The sequence below is a fragment of the Drosophila suzukii genome, chromosome 2L (assembly GCF_043229965.1).
Source record: "Drosophila suzukii chromosome 2L, CBGP_Dsuzu_IsoJpt1.0, whole genome shotgun sequence".
In the NCBI taxonomy this organism is placed as follows: domain Eukaryota; kingdom Metazoa; phylum Arthropoda; class Insecta; order Diptera; family Drosophilidae; genus Drosophila; species Drosophila suzukii.
Window position 1 is genome coordinate 17,950,542 of NC_092080.1, and position 25,495 is coordinate 17,976,036.

General features: G+C 38.2%; 6 protein-coding genes across 12 annotated transcripts; 4 read left to right on the forward strand and 2 right to left on the reverse strand.

Annotated features, from left to right (window-relative positions):
* The first annotated feature begins 41 nt into the window (after positions 1–41).
* LOC108015853 (uncharacterized) lies at positions 42–2,975 on the forward strand. The gene is made up of 3 exons (XM_036816220.3): positions 42–570; positions 634–931; positions 1,056–2,975. The coding sequence occupies exons 1-3, from the start codon at positions 137–139 to the stop codon at positions 2,310–2,312; spliced, it is 1,989 nt and encodes a 662-aa protein (XP_036672115.3). The 5' UTR covers positions 42–136; the 3' UTR covers positions 2,313–2,975.
* Positions 2,976–3,289: 314 nt separating this feature from the next.
* Positions 3,290–5,647, forward strand: LOC136116980 (uncharacterized). The gene is made up of 2 exons (XM_065865082.2): positions 3,290–3,814; positions 3,962–5,647. The coding sequence occupies exons 1-2, from the start codon at positions 3,357–3,359 to the stop codon at positions 5,610–5,612; spliced, it is 2,109 nt and encodes a 702-aa protein (XP_065721154.2). The 5' UTR covers positions 3,290–3,356; the 3' UTR covers positions 5,613–5,647.
* Positions 5,648–5,685: 38 nt separating this feature from the next.
* Positions 5,686–8,251, forward strand: LOC136116982 (uncharacterized). The gene is made up of 2 exons (XM_070997540.1): positions 5,686–6,364; positions 6,733–8,251. The coding sequence occupies exons 1-2, from the start codon at positions 5,757–5,759 to the stop codon at positions 8,249–8,251; spliced, it is 2,127 nt and encodes a 708-aa protein (XP_070853641.1). The 5' UTR covers positions 5,686–5,756.
* Positions 8,252–8,361: 110 nt separating this feature from the next.
* Positions 8,362–14,164, reverse strand: LOC108021622 (uncharacterized). Of its 3 annotated transcripts, none has more exons than XM_065864670.2 (9): positions 13,671–14,164; positions 11,661–11,972; positions 11,251–11,393; positions 10,640–10,822; positions 10,096–10,204; positions 9,723–10,020; positions 9,443–9,659; positions 9,117–9,281; positions 8,362–9,057 (listed from the first exon to the last, which is right to left on the reverse strand). In XM_065864670.2, exons 1-9 carry the CDS (start codon positions 13,690–13,692, stop codon positions 8,662–8,664), a joined length of 1,845 nt encoding a protein of 614 aa, XP_065720742.2. In that variant the 5' UTR covers positions 13,693–14,164; the 3' UTR covers positions 8,362–8,661. The 3 variants fall into 3 exon arrangements, with proteins under 3 accessions (XP_065720742.2, XP_016945917.3, XP_016945916.3); XM_017090428.4 differs by having other exon boundaries at positions 9,723–10,005; positions 13,671–14,163; XM_017090427.4 differs by having other exon boundaries at positions 9,723–10,204; positions 13,671–14,163.
* Positions 14,165–17,354: 3,190 nt separating this feature from the next.
* Positions 17,355–24,878, reverse strand: LOC108006269 (protein rolling stone). 5 transcript variants are annotated; one of them, XM_017069740.4, is made up of 7 exons: positions 24,789–24,878; positions 23,383–23,532; positions 19,573–19,839; positions 18,310–18,535; positions 18,131–18,250; positions 17,888–18,071; positions 17,355–17,828 (listed from the first exon to the last, which is right to left on the reverse strand). In XM_017069740.4, exons 3-7 carry the CDS (start codon positions 19,672–19,674, stop codon positions 17,495–17,497), a joined length of 966 nt encoding a protein of 321 aa, XP_016925229.3. In that variant the 5' UTR covers positions 19,675–19,839; positions 23,383–23,532; positions 24,789–24,878; the 3' UTR covers positions 17,355–17,494. The 5 variants fall into 5 exon arrangements, with proteins under 5 accessions (XP_016925229.3, XP_016925211.3, XP_036668634.3 ...); XM_017069722.4 differs by having other exon boundaries at positions 19,573–19,845; XM_036812739.3 differs by lacking the exon at positions 24,789–24,878 and adding an exon at positions 24,726–24,742 and having other exon boundaries at positions 19,573–19,845.
* LOC108006295 (sex-regulated protein janus-B) lies at positions 20,024–20,834 on the forward strand. Its single transcript, XM_017069760.3, has 3 exons — positions 20,024–20,184; positions 20,241–20,405; positions 20,469–20,834. Exons 1-3 carry the CDS (start codon positions 20,133–20,135, stop codon positions 20,690–20,692), a joined length of 441 nt encoding a protein of 146 aa, XP_016925249.3. The 5' UTR covers positions 20,024–20,132; the 3' UTR covers positions 20,693–20,834.
* Positions 24,879–25,495: the final 617 nt, after the last annotated feature.

Consider the following 25,495-nt stretch of genomic DNA (forward strand, 5'->3'; position numbering starts at 1 on the left):
CTACGAATATACAGCTTGAAATCATTTTGGAATGTGTATTTACTTAGACGTGATAACGAATGCGAGCACATGGGATATTTTTTCGGGAAGAGCAATTTTTGTTCAGTTGGGTCGTTTATGTTGACCAAAGCACACCATGGAGTCGCGATTTAATACCAACCAATCGGTCTGCAAGTTCCTCGGACTGTTTTACTTTTTGCTAACATTAATTTTTTTACACCAATCAAATATATCGTGGGAAACGCAATTTAAGCCAATTCCGAATACTGATTTATCGCAAAATGCGACCACGCCGAAACGACAGCTATACTTTTTGAAAACCTCCAAGTGCCAGATCCCCTATGTGGATCCGTTTAACGACGATGTAATGAAAATATACAAGCCGCAAACATTGGTCACCTGCTCAAATGAGAGCGATCTTATAACAACTTCATATAACAAATACATTAATCGACATATTTTGCACATTGACGAAAAAGTTGCTCTGAATATGCTCAACTTCACCGACGCGGAATATAATTGCTTTTACCGGGAAATCAAATACGGGAATAAAGCAGATACCTATGACAAGTAAGACAAGGTGATTCCCCTAATAGCAAGCCGATTTTTAAACACACTTATCTTATCGCGCAGTCTGAAGGAGAAAAAGTACTTTACCGATGGATATGAGGTGCCTCAGCATGTGGAGGGGATGATCGTGGAGTGCCAGTCGGCTGAGGATCCAAATGTGGTCCTCCAAAAAGATGCATTTGTTTTCGTTCAATATCGGCCGCTGTCCAAGGACCTTATAAAGCCGAAGGGCACTAGAAAACCAAGTGTCATAATGTACGGCATTGACTCGCTTTCGCGAATTAATTTACGACGCACCATGCCCAAGGTCTTTAAGTTCCTACAGGGACCTGGTTGGTACGAGATGCAGGGATACAATAAGGTGCGAAATTAATGATATTATTTGAAGACCTAAACTAAACCAGTTTTATAGGGTGATTTATAATATATTTAAAAATAAAAAAAAGAATTGAAATGTACATGATATGGTAATTTTCTTCTTCCAGGTGGCCGACAATTCATTTCCCAATATTCTTGCTGTACTTAGTGGATACTCGGCTGATACGGCCAAGGAACAGGTGTGTGATACCAACAAAAAGGGCTGCTTGGATGAAATGCCGATGATATGGAAGTACTTCAAGAACGCTAGCTACTTGACGGGATATGCAGAGGACGAGAGTTCTTCCAATCATTTCAACTACTTAAAGCCCGGCTTCACCAAAAAGCCCATGGACTTCTACTTTCGCCCAATTCTACGTGCTCTGGAGACCAAGATGGATGTGTATCGATTGCCGGAGCACGATTACATGCAATATTGCCTGGGTCGTAGGATGGCGAATCGTTATATATACGACTACGGCCGACAGTTTACACACCGCTTTGTCCACGAACGACCCATTTGGGGAATGTTCTGGTCGAATCATTTCAGTCACGATGATCCCTTTATGCCTTCGGCCATGCAGGAAAAGGTTCTCGGGGATCTGCTCGAATTTGAAGAAGAAGGGGACTTTGAGGAAATGATTATGATATTCTTTGCCGATCACGGTACCAGATTTGGCAAATTAACAGAACTGAAGGATGGATTCCTTGAGGAGCGGCTTCCCATGATGTTTATTTATCTGCCTTCCTGGTTTCGTGATACATATCCCTCTTACGTGAAGGCACTCGAACTAAATAAGCACAGGTTGTGTTCCAATTTTGATCTGCACAATACACTGAAACACATCATCGAGATTGGGGGTACCCCAGATGGCCCAAAACTACCCAAGTCTTTCGACTGTCCCACCTGCCAGTCGCTGTTTTATCCCCTTCCAGAGGATCGCACATGCTCGCAGGCGGGCATCGAGGAGCACTGGTGCACCTGCGAACCCTATAGGCCCATCACAGGACTGAGGTGGACAAGGCCCATTGCCCATGCTGTGATCGATCGGATGAACGAGTATTTTGTTCATAAGAATCTCAGCCAGCTTTGCAGCAATCTGACGCTGAGCTATATCCACAAGACTGAGATCAAAATGGGTCTGAATATCAACTTTTCCGAAGAACTGAAGGAGCAGGAGACCGCCGTATATCGTATCAAGTTCAAAGTAAATCAAAATAGTGCTGATTTCCAGGCCACCGTAGTCTATAATAATTCCACCCAGAAAGCTATAGTGAATGTGGAGAAAATCAGCAGAACAAACTCGTACAAGGACGACTCTACCTGCATCGATGACAAGCTCAGCAAATTGTATTGCATTTGCTTTAATGACCTCAAGTCCTAACCATTTCTTAGAGAAACTTCAGTTTTAAACAAATCTTAGTAAAATTATGTACCTTTATGTGTTATATTAATAAATTATTTTTCAATAATGATTAATATAGTGAAAAGAAACATCGAAAATGTTGACCAAAACAAGAAATACAAGTTGTTATATAACCCACCGCTTGCCACGAAATGGGCGTACTTTGGTGATAAGCAATAATTGAACTATATTACTTTGTCGTTGTAGTGCATAACTTTGGCACGAGCTAGAAATCATAAGGCTTGATAAAAATATCATTACATGTAGTTAGCAACAATCACGAACCATCTACGCGCTTTACTGATTTCAAGACTTGTTCCCAGAACTACGGAAGCGCCATTATCAGCAGATGAACAAGAAGTTTCCCTTAAATTAATGAACTTCATTGACCAGCGATCCGGAAGTCCGTCAGCCTCTGACAAGTAAGACAAGGTGTGTAGAACAATCGCTAACAAAGAATTTTTTAAACATTACAATGTGCAATCTCAAGGCGATAAGAGATGGAAAGGAGATAGAATCAGGTGGAAAATTACGAAACATTTAAAACAAGAGTTAACATATGTACATAGATGGAAAACGATGTTCAGTTTGTATTGACTTAAGTTTAATAAAGTTTTACATTTTTGATGATTACTATGTTAACTAGCCCTTTTATGTATATTTTATTATATTTGTGAGGCATAAAGACTGCGGTAAGTATTATTATTTTTGGTTATTATTATTTACTGAAGTGCAAATTTGATTACAAGAAATATTCGATGTATAAACATCGCTGTGTAAATAACACCCCTGCCAATAATTTCCGAAATCTGTGAATCAAACTTTTATGATATCAAATAAACTTCCTTGGAACTGTAAGCAGATAAAAAATTTATAAATGCATATGCCTAAATCTGAAAATGATCAAACGTTATAAAAAGGATATACATATGTAATATCTTAAAATGTATCCCAAAACTTAAGGACAAAGTGAGTATAGACCTAGCAAGCAAGTCATTTTGAAAATTCCCAGAAAATACAAATATGTTTCGATATAATACTCGAAAATTATTTTTATGCATGGTGTTCGTGTTATTGGTTTTTATATTGGCGAACCACAGGTCAGACCACTCGAAAGAAAAACCTATAGATAAAACATGGCATATCAATATAGACCCCGTAACACGCATCACTTTTAACATTACTGAACAAACTAAAAAGGTGGTTGCGAAAAATGTCCTCGACAAGTTCTTTGTCCTTAGTCCGAAGTGCAAGATGCCAAGGGTCAATTCGTTTGTAAAGGGGTTCCCTGAATTGAGACCCCTAAGGTTTAAGTCCTGCACAGATGAGCCAAGTTTGGTCAGCGTTATCTACGATCGTGAGAAGAAACACTATATGCTGCACTTGAACATGGATGTATCCTTAAATCACTTTGCGGATTTTTCGGATTTTGGGTGCACATATATTGAGGTAGTTCCCGGAGCATCCGATGTTTTTGCTTAGTGAGTATTGATTTAGTTTCTTTTATAATATTTTGAGGAATACTATTGATAATGATATCAGTTTATGATACGAAAAAAAATTTTTTTTTTGACTTTTTTAACTTGTTGAGTAAAAGCCAGATTAAAGTAATTTCATTTGCTTTTCAGTGTGAAATCTCCGGAATATTTCCATCAGGACTGGATAGTGCCGAGTCACTTTCTGGGTGTGATAGTCGAGTGCCATGAGATGAGGAACAAGTCGCGGGTTTTGCAGCGTGATGCCTTCTCGTTTGTTCATCATCTGAAGAATCGAAACGAGGAGAACGATCTAAAAAGGGGTGCCAAGTACCCCAGTGTCTTTCTCTTTGGGATCGACAGTATGTCCCGCATGAACTTCCGGCGTAGCATGCCCCTCACTTCGGCATTCGTCAGTCAGAATGGATGGTTTGAGATGGAGGGATATAACAAGGTTGGCGACAATACTCTGCCAAATTTAATGGCCATTTTAACGGGTCGTACTCCGAGGCAATGGCGACCCCAATGTGATGTGCGAGTGTCCGGCTGTCTGGACAGCCTGGTCTTTTTATGGAACCACTTTCACAGCGCCGGTTATTTAACAGCCTATGCCGAGGACTTGTCTTCGATATCCACCTTTAACTACTTGAAAATGGGTTTCAAGCATCCCCCAGTGGATTTCTATTTGCGACCCTTTCTCATGGTCATCGAACAGGTTCTGAAAACGGTGGAGTATTTTGGCTTCAAATATTGCGTGGGCAGAAGGCACAGCTTTAGTTATGTCTTCGATTTTGCTAAACAGCTGATAGAGCGTTTTGTTTTTGAGCAGCCGAAACCGCTTTTTGGCCTATTTTGGACGAGCAGTTTTACTCACGACGATTTTCGTGGAGGTGCCAATTTAGACGGCCTATTTGCTCGCTACATGGAACAGTTCAAGCGGTACGGGCTGTTCGAAAGATCTATTGTGATACTCCTCAGTGATCATGGCTCCAGATACGGACCTTTGGCCGAGCACTATACTGGATTTCTGGAGGAGCGGCAACCCATGTTGCACGTATACCTACCATCTTGGTATCGAAGGCGTTATCCATCGGTGGAACGGGCCCTGATTTTAAACAAAAATCGCCTGAGTTCTAATTACGATCTACATCTCGGTATTAGACAAATTATCGAGCAAATTCGTCCGAGGATTGATTTTATGAAAAGCGTCAAATGTGATTATTGTCGTTCCATTTTGAAAGTGCTGCCGAGTAATCGAAGCTGCTCGGATGCCGGTATTCCCGATCATTGGTGCACCTGCAAGCCATTTGTGACTGTTCGAATCACCCTTCCTATCCGAAGACTTACCAAGTTGACTGTGAATCGAATGAACAGGTATTTGAAGATGCTAAATGTCGACGGCGATTGTCATCGCATCAAGTTAAACAAAGTATTGAAGGCCGATCGACAATTGTACTTCGATGGACATGGAAATGAAGTGCAATCTCCCAATAATGTTGAGACCTATCGTATTCTCTTTACCACCAAAACAAATAACGCAAAATTTAGATCTATCGTTTATAGCAATGCGGACAATGATGTCGTGACCATTGAAATGGATATGATCAGTCGCCTCAATTCGTATCACAACGATTCGTATTGTGTGGAGGACGCTCTCGCGAAGAAATTCTGCTTGTGTTATAAGGACCAGTTTTTAAAACTTGGGGAACGGGCGGCCTCAAAGGAGAGGAAAGTTAAATATAAATTTCATGAGAACGAGGACGACTATTATGATGAAGCTAAATATAAAACTCATTATTTTTAAAAATCTTTTTTAGTTGTGTCTATAAGTTTTGCTTTTATTCCAGGATCTTTGATATTTTTAAAAAATAAATTTTTCACATCAAGCGACCATTTTTCTAAACGTCGAACATTTCATTTACTTAAATTTAAGGTAGAGTTCTTAAACATGATAAGACGAAAAACCATGCTGAAGATTAGAAAGTTTTTTATTATTTTCTTTTCCCTACTTCTGGTGTTTATATGGTGCAATCATAATAGTTCTGCCAAGCCAGAAAGCCACGTTGAGCACATTCCCTCGCTCGAAGCTAAATCAAATGTTCAGTATCAACAAGAATCAACGGAACATTTAAATCGAAAATGGTCCAATCCTGAAGAAGTTTTGAGAAAAGTAGCGGAAACAGAAAGTTCAGATATATTAGAGAAATATCCTCCGGCGGACGACGAAGATTTTGAAACTCTAAGGATAAGGAAACGCAAGAAGCGAATACAAAATTCGTCCGGGCGTTATTTTGTTAGCAGTACTAAGTGCAGTATGCCCTATGTGGACCCTTTTTCCAGTGAGGCATTAGCTATCCTCCAGCCGGTGAAATACAAGAGGTGCACCAACGAAAGTGATCTCTTTATGCTTAAGTACGATACCAAATTGCAGCAATATCGACTAAATGTGAACAGGGCTGCGTTACCGGAACTATCCCATCATCCTATTGAAAAAATTACTTGCAATTATAGAGAGGTGGCCGACTACATTAATGCGGAAACAAACGCGTATGTAAAGTAAGGCTTCTATTTAATTTTTAATTATTTCTAGATTTAAAAATACAACAGCATATTGATGATAAAGAAATAATCCTCAGTTAAGCCAAAACAGATGGTTCTTGTAAAGCCTTTGGAAATAAAACACACAGTCAAACTTCTTTAACTTTAAAAACAATCGGTCACCAAAATAGGTTCGAGTTAAAGAGCCTTTGAGTAATAAAATACCTCTCATGCGAATTGATTTTTTATATTACAAATTTAAATAAAAGTAAAGTTATAGAAGTTGATCTGTTTTTGTGAGTAGCGCTAATTTGATTGCCGTTATTTATCATATATTCCACCTTAAACTAACAGTTGTCATTATAACTTCTCGTTGTTTAACATAGAATGAGTTTCGAAAAAGAAGTGGTTTTAAGCTGGAAATCTAATGGCATCGTGGCGGATTGTCATGAGCAGGAAAAACCCCAACAGGTTCTCCAGCAGGATGCGTTTCCCCTGGTGCAGATACTTAACAGGACATCCATTACAGAGTCCCAGTCACTGATCAAAAAGCCTAGCATCATAATGCTGGGATTAGACAGTCTTTCACGAATAAATTTTAAGCGGACTATGCCGAAAACCTCAAAATATGTAAAAGATCTCGGATTTTTTGAAATGGAGGGTTACAACAAGGTGGGAGATACCGTGTTTTCCAACCTTTGCGCCATTTTTGCTGGCGAACAATCCGATAAGAAGTGCCTAAAACGGTTTCCCTTGATATGGAAAAAGTTTAAGGAATCGGGTTATACAACAGCATTTGCCGAAGACATCCTACGTTCGTCCATTCCTCTAAAGATTCCCACCGATTACCAACTTCATTCACTGCTAACGGTCGTTTCCGAAACAATGAGTACATTCCGAAGATTCGGTTTTGAATACTGTATGGGTAGACGCCTAAGTTTCTCCTATTTGTACGACTTCTGCATGCAATTCACCCAGCGGATGATTGAGGAGCTAGATCAGCCGGCCTTCGGATTATTTTGGAGCTCTACTTTTACCCGTAATTACCAGCTGGGTTCCATCAGTCTGGATGAAAAGTTCGTGGAGTATTTGGAGATAATGCGAAAGCACCAGGTATTTGAGCGGTCTATTGTGGTACTGCTAAGTGATCAGGGTCAAAAGGCAGGGGACCTGGTGGAGTTGCCTGATACTTTTCTCGAAGAACGTCTTGCCATGCTTCATATATATTTGCCAGAATGGTTCCAAGAGACATATCCAAAGTTTGCCGAAAATCTGAATCTCAATCGCAATCGGCTTACTTCTCCTTTTGACTTGCACAATACCCTGAGGCATATACTTCAGCTTAGCGAATCGAGCTCTGAGGAACTTGCTCCATTACAATTCTGTCCCACCAGTCAGTCCCTGTTTCACCTGATACCCCAAGATCGGAGTTGCGAGGAGGCTGGAATTGGAATGCATTGGTGCACCTGCAACGAATTTGTTCTCCTTCCGAACGATGTTAGTTCCTACTTTTTGGGCAAACTTCTGGTGTACCACATAAACAACTGGATGCTAAAGAGAAAGTTCAATCGGTTCTGCCAGCGATTGCAACTGCATGATCTGGATTACGTCGAAAGAAAGTTGGTCAATGACGATAGCACTGACGGACAAGTCAAAACATATAGCCTTAGGATACGCACCTATCCTCTTGGTGGAGTTTTCGAGGCCACGATTCGCTACAGTCAGGATCTCAATGATATGGTGGATTTCAGAATGTCGGATGTCAGTAGCATGATCAACTATCATAATTACTCTAAGTGCGTAGGTGATAGAACGGCCAAGAAGTTCTGCTTTTGTTATCCGGATAACTTGGATGGAAATATGAAGGAATGGAGAAATTTAAAAAAGAAGAAGTTCACTGAATGAAGCGACAAATTTTAATCTGGTGATCCAATACAAAATCGAAAAAAGAGGTCCTTAAATATACCAAATCAATCTAATAAATGCCCAAAAAAAATTAATTTTAATTTCTTGAGTAAAATTTTTAACTCTTAGCTTTTATTGAAATCGTACAAGGTAACTTCTACCCCTCAATTACATTGGTGCCTGCATTGAAGGCACTCTTAGGCTAAGTCGGTACTCCTCTAGTGATTTAAAATATTGAATTGTATTCTTCTAACTCTTAATATAGCCGGACTAACTTGCGCATTGGTCCCTCGAACCGCCTTCTTCGAGTATTCAACAAACCAGCATTAACAATCTAGCTTAGTCTAGGTCCATTAGAAAACTATAAAACTGTGAAATATACGACTGCACTAGAGATCCCCGTGAACCGTCTACATATACGAATCGACGGGATATCGCTCGGCCTCCTCGAGCATGTGCCGGAAATCGACGGGTACGGGTTGGGCTACGGGTCCAGTTCCGGGTCTACCCGGGACATGTCCGTTCATCATCTGCCCATGATGTTTCCCACTTCCCAAGGCACTTCCGCGATTTTTCAGATGACCGTTCATCATGCTCACATGGTGGCTAATGGTGGGCACGGTTCCCGGGACATTGGTCTCTAGATCGTGGAGAATCGCATCCGTTTGCTCGTTTCGCATCATCTGATTGCCTAGCGTGGCTGTTTCATCCGTTTCATCGGTTTTGTTCAACAGACGCTGGATATGATTACGGATGAGGCGTTCGAATTCGCGCTGCACTGATGGACTATCCGTGTCACCATCGACCTAGGGAATAAAGGGATTTCATGAATATATTGTTTCACAATCTTTTTTCGACAACTTACAATCTGCAAACGATTGCTGGTATCCAGTATCTTAAGCATGGGCAGGGTTTGCTCTCGAAAGAGCTCCAAACGCCGCCGAAATGAGGATACCGTGTCATCTATACGTCCTCTGCCTAACTGAAGTTTTGAACAATCGAGCAGGATGATGGGCGGTCCTTGTTTGTACTAAAACATAAGAATATAAATAGAGTTAGGAGTCCAAATATAACAAATCAAAATTTTTTAATATTTAAAATTTCTTTACAATTAGTTTGTTATAGAACAACAAAAAAAAGTTACCGAACTTATAATTTTTGTAGTGTTAACGATACCACCCCATATCTCACCTTGTTTTCGAAGTACTTGACTTGCTGCAGATTCCTGGGATACCCATCTATGATGATTCCAGTTCTATCTCGCAACTGGCGCAGATTGGTTTCCAGTAGCTGATTCAGAGACTTTTCTGGGGCCATATCCCCAGCGGCCAAAGCTTCCTTGACAGCGAAGCTTTCCGTATTGGCACGTGGTGCAGAATCGGTGATATTTCTTAAAAGGCGACCGACACTTAAAAATCAAAGTAGATTTGAGTTTAATTAATCTGTTTCTGAGAAATCCATTTCAGCTTACCTGATGTGAGCCCAGCCGGGATTAAGTCCCACGGCCTTGAGGCAAAGAGTGGCCTTGTTGCTGCCCGGACCGCCGATCACCCAGATAATGGGTGGCAGACCCGATTCTTCCGGTCCAGCATCTGGCCGAAACTTTGGCTGCTGGGTGACCACAACACCGCTGTCATCATCGGCACTGGTGGTTCCCGTTTTCAGGGCTGCCACGGCTCCATTGGGCCCATCGATGGCCAAATCTCTACCCAAAACGATTCCCGCGGTTTCGGAGGCATTCGTCGCGATGTCTTCTGCAATTTGAGTCCCTTGTTGGGCTTGACTTGGTGCGGTGTCTACGCTAACTATACTGCCGGGTATATCATGTATCCCTCTGCCCATACCTGTAACTCCGTTCATCGCGGCCTCTTGGTTCTCGAGGGTGCTTAGTATATCGAGGACAGCGGTGCGAAAGTCTTTGAACACCTCTGTGGGAGCACGCTCCCCGTTTACCTGGGGAAATAATACAAAAATAATTTAAAATAAATCCGAATTTCTATAAATTTGTATTTGTACTATTATCTTTAATGATGTTATTGCAAAATAAAAGAGAATCGCATGTCCCTTGAAAAAACTCATATTTCTTATCTTGTTATTTCCAAAAGAATCTTTATACTCATGTATAATCCATTGCAGTTAAAGTCAAAGAAGTCAAAATTGACTTTAAAAATATCGTTTAGATTTCATTTAGGATTCCATTAGCATTCATGGTGTTAATCTGCCTAATCAAATTGGTTCTTAGCTTTTATTTATATTTGGAACCTGGAAGTCCTATTCCAATATTTATATTTAAGATATCTTATCTATTTTATAACATAACATCAAAATATTTTTAAATAACAATAGATTATATTTCCTAAGTTCCAGATTATTTCACGAAATACTCACCGCCAACAACATATCGCTCTGATCAAAATAATCGGCGACTGGCATCACATTTTTGAAGAAATTTTCCAATTCCATTTTGGCTAAGGAGAGTACTACATGACCTAATTTGGCTCCATAATCGATTTGCTTCTGGAGAACCGATTGACGCCAGGATATTAGAATCACGCCATTAACGACTTGAATCTGGAAGAAAGAAAGAAATATCAAATTAATCAAAGATTATTTTAGTTATTCCACCAAATTGTAAGGTTCAGTCTTCTGTTTACCAAATTTGTCTTACTTATCAAGTGTTTCGTCTACATACCATGGCTAACGCCATATGTAAGTGACTAGACGTTTGGGACTTCCTGAGAACCGATTGCTCCAAGTCGGTTCAATTAGCACTTGCTTATATAATAAACAGGGAACGTGTGGAGCTAACTGTAAATCCATGGGAATTATGGCCGAATAAACACACTTTCGGCGACCCATTTGCCAGGTAATTAGTTCAAATAGTTCAGCAGCAATTTACCGGGCAAATAAAGTGTGCGGCAACACAAAATGGCTTCATAATAAATAAAAGAATTGATGGCGAAGACAGTGAAAATTAGTTGTGCGTAGTTGGAAATTACCTTCTCAGAATACTCGACAACGTCGCGCATTGAGCGTGGATATCCCGATATCAGGTATGCTTTGGCAGCTGGAGCCATTTTCATTTCCAACATCAGCACCTCGGTGACTGTCTTCGACGATAGTTGCGAAAAGTCTTGCATGTCTACAATGGGGAAAGAATATTGTTAGTTTCTCAAAATAAAAAAAAGATACATTTCAAAAATGCCTTATAAAGGTGTCTAAAGGTATGCTACACAATTCGGTTGATTCATTTTGAAAGTTCATGTTTTTATACGGAATCCCTTAAGAAGGTGTCTAAAAGTATGCAACAATATTCGGTGGATTAATTACGAAAGGTCACTTTTTTCACTGTATACTTTTATAAACCTTTATATGTAAGTCATTTGTAACCCCATAGATTTCTTCTTACCATTGCCCATTGCATATTGCTGCAGCAGATCCATCATATTGATGTGCGTTACTCCGCGTCGCTCCTGCATGAAGGTGTCGCAATGGGTGACCTTGCCACTACCGGGGCCGCCTAAAACAAATATCACTGGCACTTTGGGCGGATCGAACTTGATTTTTCCAGCATTTTGCATATCGATACCGCCGACATTGGTAGAACCCAACCTGCCCGCCGCCGCGGCGACCTCTAAATCTCCAGCATTTTGAGCATTTCGATTCCGTGTAAGACTCCAATCGTTGCCTGGTTCGCCGGTATCTTGTGCCGCGCTGGCATCTGAAAGATCGGAATATATAATGATATTGAAATAAGAAAGAGACAAATACGAAATATTTTAATATATAACCATATAATATATATAACTATGGAATATCATAACAATTCAAAGATGATATGCTTTTCCTTTAGTCTGGGAATTCTTGAAATTCCGGACTGGATCTTATACTTTAGAAATCATAGGAAGTACTTAACTTTCAAGAGAAAATACAATTTTATAATCAGTATAGTTTAAATCGATTATCATTTATAAGAAAAATTTACAAAACACGAATTTGCAATTTAGGTACTTAAACAGGTAGTTCGAGAGATTCTTTATTTGCGTGTGGGACCAGAGCAACAGTTGACCCCCGGCTAAAGCGCAGCAATTTTTCAACCGGAAACCGGATGTGTTGGCAAGTTAGCACAAGGAAACGCGGGTGCGGGGAAAGGCAAGGGCAGCCGTAACGTGCCAAGTTGGCATTAGCCAGCCTTCATCGAGGCCGGAAGCAATTTGCCAGAAGTGGGAAATTAGGGACAGAATACACACACGCACTCGATGGGCAGCAAGGGAACCAGGGATCGAAACAAATCGCAAACCCCATTATTAAAACATGTTTAGCAATTATTTAATTGTATGGGAACCGTACATATGTATTACATAGTATGGCGTCACCGCGAATTCATTCATGGAAAATCAGCTGTGGCATAGGTAGTCAATAGCGATCCTATAGCCCCAGATATAAATCCACCCACTTTCAGTCGATTTCACGTTTTTCCAGCCAGAGAACCCACTCGGTTCTGTGACAATTTTATTGATTTTCCTGCAGTTTTATTTAATTGACATGTTTTGTTATTATTGCTATCCCTTTTCGACCCGGGGATTTCCTTTTTCCCTATTCAGTTGTCGTGTTTCTTTTTGTTTTTGTGAGTGACGCGCATTTAAGGATTTATGTGTATAAGCTTTGGTGGTCAACGAACATGTCCAAGGACCTGGCAGCCATGGAGGCCAAAGAGTCCAAGTTCCGATACAAATTATAGCGTTGGGCAAGGTCTCGATTTCGATATATCGTCCTTTACATGTAAAATCATATCCGTATATGCATTACAAAGTCGTGTTGTCATGGATAATTGTTTTTTATGAATTTCAAAACAACTGATTGCAGTAATTTCAATTTAAACTGTCCCTTTGAATTGTAGACAATTGAATATGTCACCGGGATTAAGGATTGTTGGTAATAAAAACTTTTTGATATTGAAAAAAGAGGGTGTTCTCCAATTTGTGGGTGATTCAAGCTCATCACTGGTTTAAAAGCAGTGGCTTGTGTATTATATCCAAGTAATTGGGAACAAATTAGTAATAAGTTATAATTTTTTCTTGTTTCTTCAATATTTAAATGTTGGTAACTAATCTGTTTAAGGTATGTATTTGTCAAAATAATTGTATATTCGATGGGTTAATTGCAATGGGTCATTCTGTATCCCAAAAGTATGCCTCAAAATGTTAAGTATTCGGAACCAATCAGCTAAAAGATATTCTTTAACTTGAAGCGTTGTAGAAGATTTCTTGTTAGCAAAACTAATGAAAAGTTTTTGGTATTATATTCCCCCTGGCGTGTTCAACCTGCGCGACTCATTAGGGTTCTTTTTACTATCTTTGGCCGTGGAGAGGCGTTGCTAATCTTTGATTACAAATCTCCTGCATGTGGCATTACTCACCTGTGTCTAAACAAATACCCATTATCCATTCGGTGGCCAGTATAGCTGAATTTTCGCAATTGTGTTTTCCCTACCGCACACCCAACACTCGAGCCCACTCACTCTCTCTATTTTAAAATGATTAATACTTAAAAAAAAAAGATTCTAAAAACTTTCAAAACAGTGTTGTAATGGTAAAATTCCACAAATGTTTAGCACTCTATAACTGCGTCTGTCCATGGCTACCGTGAATGGTATTCGCTCAATGTGTATATATTATAAATATGTGTACATTTATTATTGGTATCTCTGGGATACTTGTTCTCGCGTTTTATTGACGGCAACACGCACAACAGCGAACTACATGACGTTGCCGGTTTTGGTGTTTTGATTCCTGCATTAACCGCGAACTCCGCCGATTTATAGTAGTGATTTCCGAGGGTTCAGCGGTTCAACAGTTCAATAGTTCAACAAACCGAGCACGTACGCCTCGCCGAACGTCCGAAACGAAACTGAGTTTCAAAATTGACAACTGACTCGGTTTTTACCTCTGCGCTGCGAGGCCCGGTTCCCCTGGTCACTTTTCCAATTAATGAATACTTTATGAGTTCCAGCAGGCTCGTACCACCAATGCAGTTCCAGTGGAGCGTGGGTGGACTTGGTTTAGCTCTATGGCGGTCGGGATTTCCTATGCCCCATTGGAAGTCTCACGCACGACCCTAGAGCTCCTAACTCAGTTCCACTCCCAGACCATCCAAAATCCACCTCACATGTCCGTGTCATTCATGGGCCGCCATTTGTTTATGCGCTCCAAACAAAGTGTCCTGTGTCCTGGAGCCAGCGGTGCGTTTCTCATACATCCTTCCTGTATGGGTTCATATATGTGTATTATCGCATATGTGGAACGGTTTTTAAAGCGCTTTCCCGGTTTTTGTTGGCAGTACTGGCGTGCTGGTGTCCTGTCCTCTATATTGTTTGCTGTTGTCAGTTCGGCCTCTGTTTTTATAGGTGTAAATAAATCCTCTGACTTGCAGCTGTTCAATTCAAGAGGCAAAGTATTAGGTTGTGTGCTTTGAAAAAATAGTTACAGGTTATAGAAAATTTTGAAAAAATTGTGGAATAACATAGCAGAGTAGTGGAAATTTAATACTAAAGAATTTATTATGATAAAATAAAAAAACATATTGCATCGAATGTAGTTTATATCTTTTTTTATATAATTTCAAAAATAATCCTAAGTTATTATGAATAAAATAAAAACGGAATATATAAAAAGTCTTATTTCGAATGTTATGTTTTTTAAACTTATAATTATATAAAAATGTAGTTTCATTTTATACTTGTTTAGTTTGTTTAGTTAAAATGATATATTGTGCAGGAGTATTTTTATTTCTTAAGGAAAATAAGATCTGGGGGTAATGTTACGAAAAATAAATTTCTTTCAAAGACCAATTTTATTTATGTTAAATACTAACAGCTTAATAAATAATACAATACTTTTACTGATACATTATATTTTTTTTTGCTTAGAACCATTATTGTTTCTCTTTGCTTATCTTTTAAAATACTATCCTTTAAAATTATATTTAATTACCTTACTATATTAATCTGAAGATCTTTTAAGTAATCCTAGCAAAGTGTCCTACGGTACATTGGCGAAGTGTTCACCCATCATGAGTCTGCCACAAGGTATGTGTTCATTCTGAATCGCTTTCATGACTTTGATGGCGGAGAAATTGCGCAATCATTCCGCCACACAGTGACAAGAGCCCCAAATTGATAAATCCGGAGGGGGCCAGGAGTAGTCACATGGGGGTGGGATTTTCCGTACAATAGATGGGAATTAGAACACTGGACTGTCTGATGTGCTGGGGGCGAACTTTCAATTAATATTTCACACTTTTAATTGGCGTTAATTATTTAGTTTAGTTCTAGCTGCAGTTCAATGATACGGACTTTTTGGGGGAGGACAACACGCAAAGTGTGGACAGCTGTCATAATTTCAAAATTGTGTCCAATTAAAATTGAATTGGTTTCGCTGGGGTTTCCTTTTTTCCTGAGGCTGACACTGAATTGTTGAATAGGCCGACCAAGGACACTCAAGAAGTTCAAAGCTCAAGGAAACTTCATATCGATCAAATTGGTCTCATATCGATCCATGGACAACCACAGATGCGACGGCTAATTTGTTGGAACTCGGAATTTGTGACATGTCATGTGCCGTCGACACAAGGACGGCCACAACAAAGATAACAACAGCATATATAGAACCGAATTGACCGGAGCCAACTACCAAATACCAACTACCAACAACCAACCGATTGACATTGACACCCACACCTGACCAGCAGTCCAATGGGACCTGGGTTTCCTTTTCGAACTTATGCGTGAAGTAAATCCTTCGCAATGACCACCAATGACCACAACAGTGTCAGGCTCGTCCTTGGGGCCCTTTGGGGCGGGTCCTTTCGTTATTAAATCCCCCTTTTTCAAACTTAATTAAGGCTACGCGTTTTGGCCAACGTGTGTACACAATGGCAGACGGGCGCGGCCAAACTTAGGGTTAAGCAACTTGAATCGAACATCTGTGATTAAGGACACTAACTAAGGAGCCTCTTTGCTGGGCGCTAACTGCGCCACAGGAGGCGAAGTTATGAAATTATCCATCAATCGAATTAAATATGCAAATATGGAAATTAAATAAAAAATGTGTTTGGATGTAAAAAAAACTGTAACTGTAAGCTGTATTTCAAACGTGTTTTCCTATACTTCTTTTGAAAACGAAATGTTTTTCATAGGTACAAAAAAATGTTAGCAAGTATGAGTGGGAAAAATAAAAACTTGTGAAACATCTCAGTGACTTTAAGAATATTTCAAACTTTGTTTACTCTTTGACTTACGACCAAATAAAATTTGACAAACCTTTGTTATATTGCATTTTCCATAAACCTTAAAAAATATTTAGATATTTTTGTAATATATATGTTAAATAAAAATAAATTATACATTTCAAGCTTGACCAACTTTGTGTCCGCTTTGATCTAAAGAATGCTCAAAATACTGTTTTTCTTTACTCTGATTTGTAAGAACAAAGTTTAAGTTTAAGTTAAGTAACACAAATAATGAGATTTGTTATATTGAACTTGATAAATTCTTTTTTTTTACATCTAACTATAGTTATAAGCTGAAGTGCTTCTTCACAATAAATTTATTTTAATAAAAAAATCAAATAACTTGTTGGTATAATTAGATATAACTCACTCTGAAAATCTTCTGGCATTCGCTAGCATTTATAAATAGATGTCAGAACTAAACCTGTCCTTGCCGGTTTATTAACTCCAACTGGTTGTCCTTCAGGGCCTATTTGGGCTAATGTGGCCATTCAAAGGCGGTTAGGGGCCTGAGTAAAATATTTACACATCTCGTACCCAAAATATAGAGGCCATCGTTTTTCTAAGTGCATATGTACTTCGAGACATCCCACTATGGGCAGTAATAAATACTTAATTATCAACTGTAAAGTTCCCAAAGGCGTGTCAACCGCATCGAAAAAACCGAAGGCTATTGGACACGTTTATTCTATCCTCGTCCAACTTTTAGCTTTATGAATTTTTGATCAGAATTCTTAAACTTGTTTTTCTTAAACTATAAATAATGACTCACTTGAAGGACACTCGCAATTCTCGAAAAGATTATTAAACATCGTATTGTTCACCAACATTCCTGCACAGAACGAATTTATTTACTTAACATAATAACAATAAAATATAATATCACTGGTTATAAATTCTACAAATTATTTTGACTAAGAACTACAGTCTAAGTTGAAGAGGTACATAGAAATATTAGCTCTTATTTGAGACCTCGCCGGTGGGTAAATAGGCCTGATTCTCATAGCCAGCGAAATTGCCCAATACCATTGAAATGCGCGCGGGCGAGTGCTGTATGCCATTTCCGGATTTATCATCCAATCCATTAGATTGGCCATTTGATTTAGCACTGGTAGGCAGTACAAAATTGGAGTTACGACAACGTCGATGTAGGAATAACCGCAACTTGAAGAATGCAAAAAGCAAGACATAAATGCAGCAGGATAGAATGAGGACGCCAACAACCGTGATAAAGGCATCTTGAGGCTTGCTCCAATCAATCACATAGTAGATATAAGGCTTGCCTTTTCTATAAAAAATGTAAAATTAAACAATTGGTTTATTTCGTGTGATATTCAATTAACATACTTGTTAATTCCTCCGCACAAATGATAGATATACGAAAAGATGGCGAATACAACTCCAAATAATACTGGCAGAAATATATGCAGCAGCCTCAGGGGATGTGCTACAATCCACAGATCGATGAACATGCAAATTGAGTTGAATGCATGAGTAAGTACATTCGTGGCGTCCAAGGCATTCTCATTAGCTAGAGGAAAAGAAAATCGGTCATTGGTACTAGAGAATTGAGTTCGACGTTTAAACTACCATTGTAAAGAAGACTCCAATAGATAATGGTGATGACAATAGACAGAACCAGTGATATGATGTGCGTTCCCCAATAAAGCCGAAAATAGCTAAAGGAACTCTTAACATTCAAGAGTTTATCTGGGGAGTACAAATACAATAAATAAATATATAAATGCATATCTTCTTGTAAAACTTACCCGCATACTCTGGGTGATAGTGCCAAATGGTGACTAGAACAGCACCCAATACGTTCGTTAACATGCACATCCATATGCCCCAGTTGGTCATGTAGATAAAATATAGCCAGTAACTGCTGTCATCATTCTCTTCTGGCCACATCGAGATAATTACCACGACCACAAAGAAAAGAGTCATGAACCAGCGATAAAATAAATACGCCATACTCTTTGTGCATGACTGCCACTAGAATGGATTAAAAAATATAAAATAGTTTTACTCAAGAGATAGTAAATTACAAAAATATTTTAATTTAAGTAGTAGTGCATTTAACTAACCTGAATATTCATATGAATTTATAACTAGTTTTTACTTTGCACTTAACCTAATTATTATTAATTAATTCAATGTATTATTGTTTTTCTAGAGGTGCTCGTGTGAATTTTAGATCTTATTTTCCATATGGCAGTAGTGCGCCTCTTCCAAATTTCAATTCAGAAAGGTTAAAGGGCACCAATACTGAGAAGTAGATTTTGTTGTACCTGTCGCATGTTTAAAGTATTGTTTTTACCTGGCTTACCACAAAGTTTGTAACGGCTTGATGCTTATGAATATTTCAATACAGTAATTTACAATGCAAGAGCAATCGGTGTACACAAGTCAAAGTGTACTGTCATATACATATATATATCAGTTTGTGCATATGTATATAGTTTAACCCAAACAGACCCCTCTTTCTATTGATACTGTGAATAAAAGAAGTCATTAAATATGCTCAAGGTAAGTCCCATACAAAATGGTAAAACGCCCAATGTCTTGTACCCTTGGTAAGGAGATTCGATTTGGTTAAGGCTTATGGACAAATTGGCATTTTTTGAGGGTGAGTTATTAAGAGCGATATTTTTTAGTGAAACCTAAATATGGTTAACAGCCAATCAGGAAAACCAAATAAATTGGGCTTTTTGTATACCTAAAGCGGACATTTTTAAAAATATATTTTTCATGTTGCGTAATATTTTTTTAAGACCTATAGAAATCTCTTAAAATTCTGTATAGCAAAACCCAACAACCTTAGTGCTTAAAACAGCCTACACTTTAAAATGCCCACCATGTACATTGACCCGCCGCCCGAGTGAAAAACAAACAAAGTACCCAACACACCTGCTCAGGTGCGTGCCGAATGTAGGCGTATTTATCGGAGACCCAAGGACGCGTCTATTTGTACTGTCGTCAATGTTTCATTGAACTGTTTAAATTCACCCATCCTGTGAAGTAATCCTTACCTGCGACTTGACAAAATCATCGGGCGTATCATGGTCGAATCCGCAGCTCTTGCGCTGGAACTCCTTCTTCACGGGATGTACAATCACTTGGAGCTTACTCATCTCGATAGTTTCTGTGACGATCAGAACTTGACTGTATTATTTCGACTGGAGGTTTTACGTAAGCAGTCGAATCACTCAATTGAAAATCCCAAGGCTCTTATGCAATCCAAATCGTATTTAGCTATGCCATTCTCAGCGTAATTGTATGTTCCTTATCACGATTGGCTGTAACTAGCAAACAAAATTAAATTATTAATATTTTGGAAGAATATTTATAATGAAAATTATATAGGGCGCTCATTTTAAAACATACGATTTTAAATCTATTTTTATTTTACTCGAAGTCATAGTACTTCTCCAGAACCTTAGTAAGCATTGATAATAAACTCATCGTCCTTGCTCTAGACTTGACGTTACTCACTGCTTATTCTCAGTATAACCGACAACCAGTTCACAAATAGGTCCACTTCCAATATACTTAATTTGAAAAACAGGAAAAATAGATTTTCTGATCTGAGATGGAGTTTGCTGGAAAATTTCTAAAGCCCGTCTGGCGTCCAATGATGCAAGGTGAGTTGAACAAAGAATGAGAAATAGATTTAGATTGGTAGATTCCCCCAAAATAGTGGCTCGTCAATATTGCGAGAAGCCTATGCGAAGTCTAGTCGCTTTTCCTGTGGCCAAGGTGGAAAGTGGAAAGTCCAAGTACATGATGGCCCACGTTTACATTCATGGGGAGATGGGCAGTGCCAAGCAGGTGATTCGTAGCCATGCCAAGGCCAAGTACCATCGTGAGTGGAATAGTTCCCATGATCTCTGGGTGACCCTATACTATATTCTTTCCCATTCCCCAGTTGACGTCTACGATGAACTGAAGAAGGAGGCCGAGGCGATGGGCTTGTGCACCCAGGGCCTGGGAGGTGGTTACTTGGTCCACGACAAGGAGAAGAAGTACATCAAGCTCTATGGAAGATCTCAGGCCCTGGGAAAGGCCGACCACGAGGCAGCCCGCGAACTACTGCAGCCCATCTATAATGATCACAAGATCGATGCTGAATCTGGCGGCATGGAACCTTAGAGAATATTGTGTTTCTGGCACTATTCGGTTCGGCCAATATTTCTCTTTTAAGAGTCGCCCTTGTCTAGCATTTTGTTATTATAAATTTTAGTCTCAGGACTGTGTGAATAATTTACATTAATTAAAATTAAATTTCCCAAGATGTCTAAAACTTTATGATATGGATTTGCAAGAAGAACCCTGAACCAATGACTTGGATTTGTAACCTTTCCGTCTGGCTAGTTTCTCCACATCATCAAAACCGTAACGAGCAGTTAAATTTTTACTGGCTTTTGGCACTAAGCATGCGCAACCCCCCAACTCTGACCCCAAAAGGTTAGTGTTTAATGTGCGAAATGCAAGGTACAAGTTGTAAAGACTTGAAAGCTGGGCCTAGTAGACTACTTAATAGCGCTAATAATGCGACTATTGTATGACTGACTATTCATATAATTATATGAAGTGACTCGGTGGGGGTACCATCATTTATGGATCAATTTACCATACAGTTCATTCGCTTCGCCGAGCGTCAGTGAATAATTATTCGCTTCACTAGGGTAACTGACAGAGAGACCCTCAGCAACCTATTGTATATTGTCAGTCGTTGGTTGATTGTTAATTGCAAAAATTGAAATAATGTTATGCAATAAATTTATTAATTAGCCTACTAAGGTTGAGCATTGAGGCAATATAGAAACAGAACCTCGGCTTGAGGTCGGGCGCCTAAAAAAAGAGTCGAGTAATTCAAAAAGTACTTAAGCTCCCAAAAGAATTTACAACAATGCCATAATGGGTTATGACTAGATAAAACATCTTTGTTTTTCTTCTGATTACCTTGGCAACCTCGGCATTCATGATAAGATATGATGAACAACTTAATGGTAATTAGTTTTTTATACTTTGCTTACAAAAATATATAATGATGCAATAATGCGAGTGGCTTGCTGTGGCCAAACATTAAGGAAAACTAACTATATAACTTATACTTTAGAAATCATTAGAGCTCTATTTGCTTAGTTTACTAGACCAGAATCGCAAACAGCTTTTCCGTTTGAAACTCTAGACCCTAAAATTGGTTTCAGTCATTATTTTCACGGCAACTGCGTTGGTTTTACACAAACATCGCGCCATACCCATCTAAGTTATAATTACTTCTCTGTTATAAACATTTTTAGAGTGCGATGTTCATTGTCCCTGAACTTGCACGAATAGCTCGCTAATGAAACTTTTCAACAATAAAAAAAGCAACCCAGAAGGAGGGCGGCTAATTCAGTTAAAAAACTCTTAACCATCCACCTTGGTGGCCAAAACAGTTTGAAGTCTTGTTTAGTGTGCATTTTATTTACACGCTTTTTCGTCTGTCGCTTGAGCTACATTTTCGTCAACAAAAGATACCAAAAACTACCTTCAACAGAAATATGTTTACTGTGCGTGTCAAAACTGTAAGGTAAATGATCATCATAATAAACATTTTTTGGAAATGGAATCATTTGGAATCATTTGCGATCCAATTCCAGACGAATTCGTATGAAATGGAATTTCTCTTAATTTTATAAAGAATCCAGGGAATCCTATTTTATATCACGCCTTCATTTTGAATTAGTTGTAAATGAGAAAAATAATGATAATTCATATAATGTTTTCAAAATCAGTATAACCTTAAATGTTGACTGAACTAGTTAAAATGCCCTTTTATTTCGAAACGCACTGTAGGCAAATGATATATAGGTTTATGGCTCTTGAAGTTGTACCACATTGAACCTTAAAATAAAACTCGTTGACCTTTACAAGCTGTGTAAATAAGTTTTCGTCTTGAATGCCGTCAAACCGCTTGAGTGAATGGCAAATGGCTGACTTAAGATTCCCATGATATCTACTCCCTCATCAAGATCCACTTGCCAATAGATAAGGCACGTCATCTATTCAGCAGTCACTATCTTTTCAATCACTCCTATAGAAAGTGAAATCAAAAGAGTTCAACGCCATTGAAAGCATTTCTTATGTTAATGTCAAAAGCATGGCCAAAAAACTTTCATAAGAGTTTCAAGTGGATGTCCAAGTGTTTGGAAAGTCATCATAAAAATTCTTAAGTTTTTCATCAACCACTTTTAGAGGCTAATAAGCCAATTAAAAAGACCTGATTGGCGAAATGAGCCTTCAATATAATTAGTCTGCGGTTTGTTGATTATAAGCAGATTGCTAATAATATTAAATTGTTTACTTTTTTTAGTGTGCAGAAATGTCTGCGGAATACAGTTACAATGATAAGAATTCTTGGTTCAAGAGACAGGTGGTGTTCGATTCTTACTTAATCTGACTATAATTCCTATCTGCAACTTGTGATCGGTTAATGAATGCCGGCATTCTCAATGGCCATTTTCTATTATGACATAAAGCCGGTTTGCAATAATTGCCATTATCGATTGGAACGAGGTCAGTTATTATACAGAAAGTGTAAAAATTTAATTATCTCATTCGATCATCAAGCGGAAGCGTAAAATTTGAAAGTGTTAATGAATTTTTAATATATGTGAGAAGATAAATATAAACAAATCTTGTTTTGGGTGAATTTCTACTTATCACAAACTAACCAAAGTAACCCACAGAAATGCCAACCAACTAGTTTGCTTATTCATACCGGTCAATTAGCTAACATTCAAGATTCGATGTGTGTTTAAACCGCATTTGCAGATTTAACTAGTTAAACTCACCTTCAACTAATTGCAATCGATTTAGATTGTGAATACGGTTTTGTCCGAATTTTTTTTTGCCGCTCCTTCAAATTGTAGTTGTTTGGGGAACAGGAAACTTATAATCGTTCACCTAGCTCGCTTTTTCATTAACATTTTTTGGGGACGTGCCTAAAATTTCAAGCGTAACGTAAAATCCAATGAGCCAATATGTATGCGAAAGTAATGCCACGAAAGTAGAAACTCTACCATAATATATCAGAACATTAAAGAACACAAGCTTACACGAAGACCCAAATCAAATGAAACACAAACTGTAAACCTTGGGCAAAACCTTGAAACAAAAGAAACCCCCGTAAAGATTGTATTTTACTTTCAAATGAAACCGCTCGGAAACAAGAAAAAGAAATGTTTCCGCTCTTGAACCAGTTAAAAGTCGTACGAAATTTCTAAATATCATAAATAAATTTGTTTTCTTAAATTGAATAGGATTAAGTTCATTGTGCAAGAATAATATTTCAGGAAAATCATATACTTTTTGTTTCACAGAGTGTAAACCAAGATGAGATTGGATAATTCTTAGAATTTATGAATTTGGCAAACTTTGTTTGTTCATGAAGTTACTGAGATTTGTTTAGTCAGCTCAAAATGACATAAAAAAATTTGTATTCTTAAATTTAATAAGATTAAGTTCTTTGTGCAAGAATAATATTTTTCGGTGATCATATGCTTCCTACTTTTACACAGTGTAAACTATTTCTATATTTTTTAGAATTTGGCAAGCATTATTTTTTCATCAAGTTGGTCAGATTTGCTTAGTAAGTTCTAAATTCCACAAAAAAAGGTTGTTTTCTTAAGTTGAATAAAATAAAGTTTTTATTCAAAAACAATATTTCTAGCAATTCAAGCTTCTTTTCTCACATAGTGTAAACTAAGGTGGTATTGGATAATTCTTGGAATTTATTTGTTTTGCACACTTTGTTAGTTCATCTGTTTGCTAAGATTTGCTAACTCATTTAGAAAAACTAGGAAAACAATATTTTTTTTTTGAAGAAACTGCACTGAAATTATTTAGTTTTGTTTTTTAAACTAGACTTAAAGTTTTTCCGTGGTAATTTATTAAATAGCGAATTTATTTAGCTTAATTTTTTCGCCATGTACATTGTGGATTATAAACGGCGTCTGGCTGTCTGAATTGTCTTTTATTTTTTGGCCCGGTTGGTAATTTCTATTTGGGTCACCACAGCAACAACAACTTTGCATAACGGTATCTAGCCATTTCGAGTTTGTTTGTTTGTTTGTTGTGTGCTGCATTTGCAGTCCGTTTGAGTATTACACCAACCGATCACCTCACATTCACGCACCGATGCACCAGAACAGCCAGAGAAACAGCAGCAAAAACTAAACAATAATACTAAGTAACGCACCATGGAAATAAAAGTCACGGAGAACGGATAGAAAATCACGACTTCTCGCTGCGAAGAAGGAATCAAAACTGATCGAGGCTTGCTTTTTTAGTTTGCTGAAGTCGCCGCGTTTTGGATCGCATATCGTATATCGTAATATCGTAAGCGCAGACGCGGCTGCTGCGACGTCGACGTCGACGTAGCCAGGTGTGTTTGCACATGTGTTTTGCGACTGAGAAGAGAGAGAAAGAGAGTGGCTCTACACAGGAAAAAATACCTATAACGAAAATCATTTTATTTGGAAGTATGTCATTAACAAAAGTTTCAGGTCTTTGATCTTTTCAAACTCTAAGGAATTTTATTTTCTTATCAAATGTGTGAATGAGTAAATGAAACTAAATTGGGCGGGTTTTTTTAAAAGTGATAAGCTTTACTAAAAGGGTTTTTTTAATGAATCAACTTAGTGACCGACTTTAAGAAATCTTTTTGTTATCAGTATTTCTTAATAAATTCTTTCGGAATATTTTATCATCCTTTTTTGCTTTAAATTTTGTTTACTTTAACAAATGTTTTTAATATATCGGTGGTGGCACAGAAATGTGGGTGAGTTCCCTATGTACATCCACATTAAATTTACACGACTTAGCGTCCCTGTATATGCATTAGACTGATGATTAGCAGAAAGTAATTAATTTTTTTAATTTATATATTTTTATTATTATTTATAA

Coding starts and splice junctions, on each gene's coding strand:
- LOC108006295 (XM_017069760.3), top strand. CDS start 20,133: ATGGAGTTTGCTGGAAAATTTCTAAAGCCCGTCTGGCGTCCAATGATG. Junction 20,185..20,240: donor CTGGCGTCCAATGATGCAAG/GTGAGTTGAACA, acceptor CCCCCAAAATAG/TGGCTCGTCAATATTGCGAG. Junction 20,406..20,468: donor TGCCAAGGCCAAGTACCATC/GTGAGTGGAATA, acceptor CCCATTCCCCAG/TTGACGTCTACGATGAACTG.
- LOC108006269 (XM_017069740.4), bottom strand. CDS start 19,674: ATGAGTAAGCTCCAAGTGATTGTACATCCCGTGAAGAAGGAGTTCCAG. Junction 18,536..19,572: donor ATGATTTTGTCAAGTCGCAG/GTAAGGATTACT, acceptor AATCCATTCTAG/TGGCAGTCATGCACAAAGAG. Junction 18,072..18,130: donor TTGGAGTCTTCTTTACAATG/GTAGTTTAAACG, acceptor CTTTTCCTCTAG/CTAATGAGAATGCCTTGGAC.
- LOC108021622 (XM_017090427.4), bottom strand. CDS start 13,692: ATGGGTATTTGTTTAGACACAG. Junction 11,394..11,660: donor GCAATATGCAATGGGCAATG/GTAAGAAGAAAT, acceptor TCCCCATTGTAG/ACATGCAAGACTTTTCGCAA. Junction 10,205..10,639: donor AGAGCGATATGTTGTTGGCG/GTGAGTATTTCG, acceptor TTATTTCCCCAG/GTAAACGGGGAGCGTGCTCC.
- LOC136116980 (XM_065865082.2), top strand. CDS start 3,357: ATGTTTCGATATAATACTCGAAAATTATTTTTATGCATGGTGTTCGTG. Junction 3,815..3,961: donor GCATCCGATGTTTTTGCTTA/GTGAGTATTGAT, acceptor TTTGCTTTTCAG/TGTGAAATCTCCGGAATATT.
- LOC108015853 (XM_036816220.3), top strand. CDS start 137: ATGGAGTCGCGATTTAATACCAACCAATCGGTCTGCAAGTTCCTCGGA. Junction 571..633: donor AAAGCAGATACCTATGACAA/GTAAGACAAGGT, acceptor CTTATCGCGCAG/TCTGAAGGAGAAAAAGTACT. Junction 932..1,055: donor AGATGCAGGGATACAATAAG/GTGCGAAATTAA, acceptor TTCTTCTTCCAG/GTGGCCGACAATTCATTTCC.
- LOC136116982 (XM_070997540.1), top strand. CDS start 5,757: ATGATAAGACGAAAAACCATGCTGAAGATTAGAAAGTTTTTTATTATT. Junction 6,365..6,732: donor GAAACAAACGCGTATGTAAA/GTAAGGCTTCTA, acceptor TGTTTAACATAG/AATGAGTTTCGAAAAAGAAG.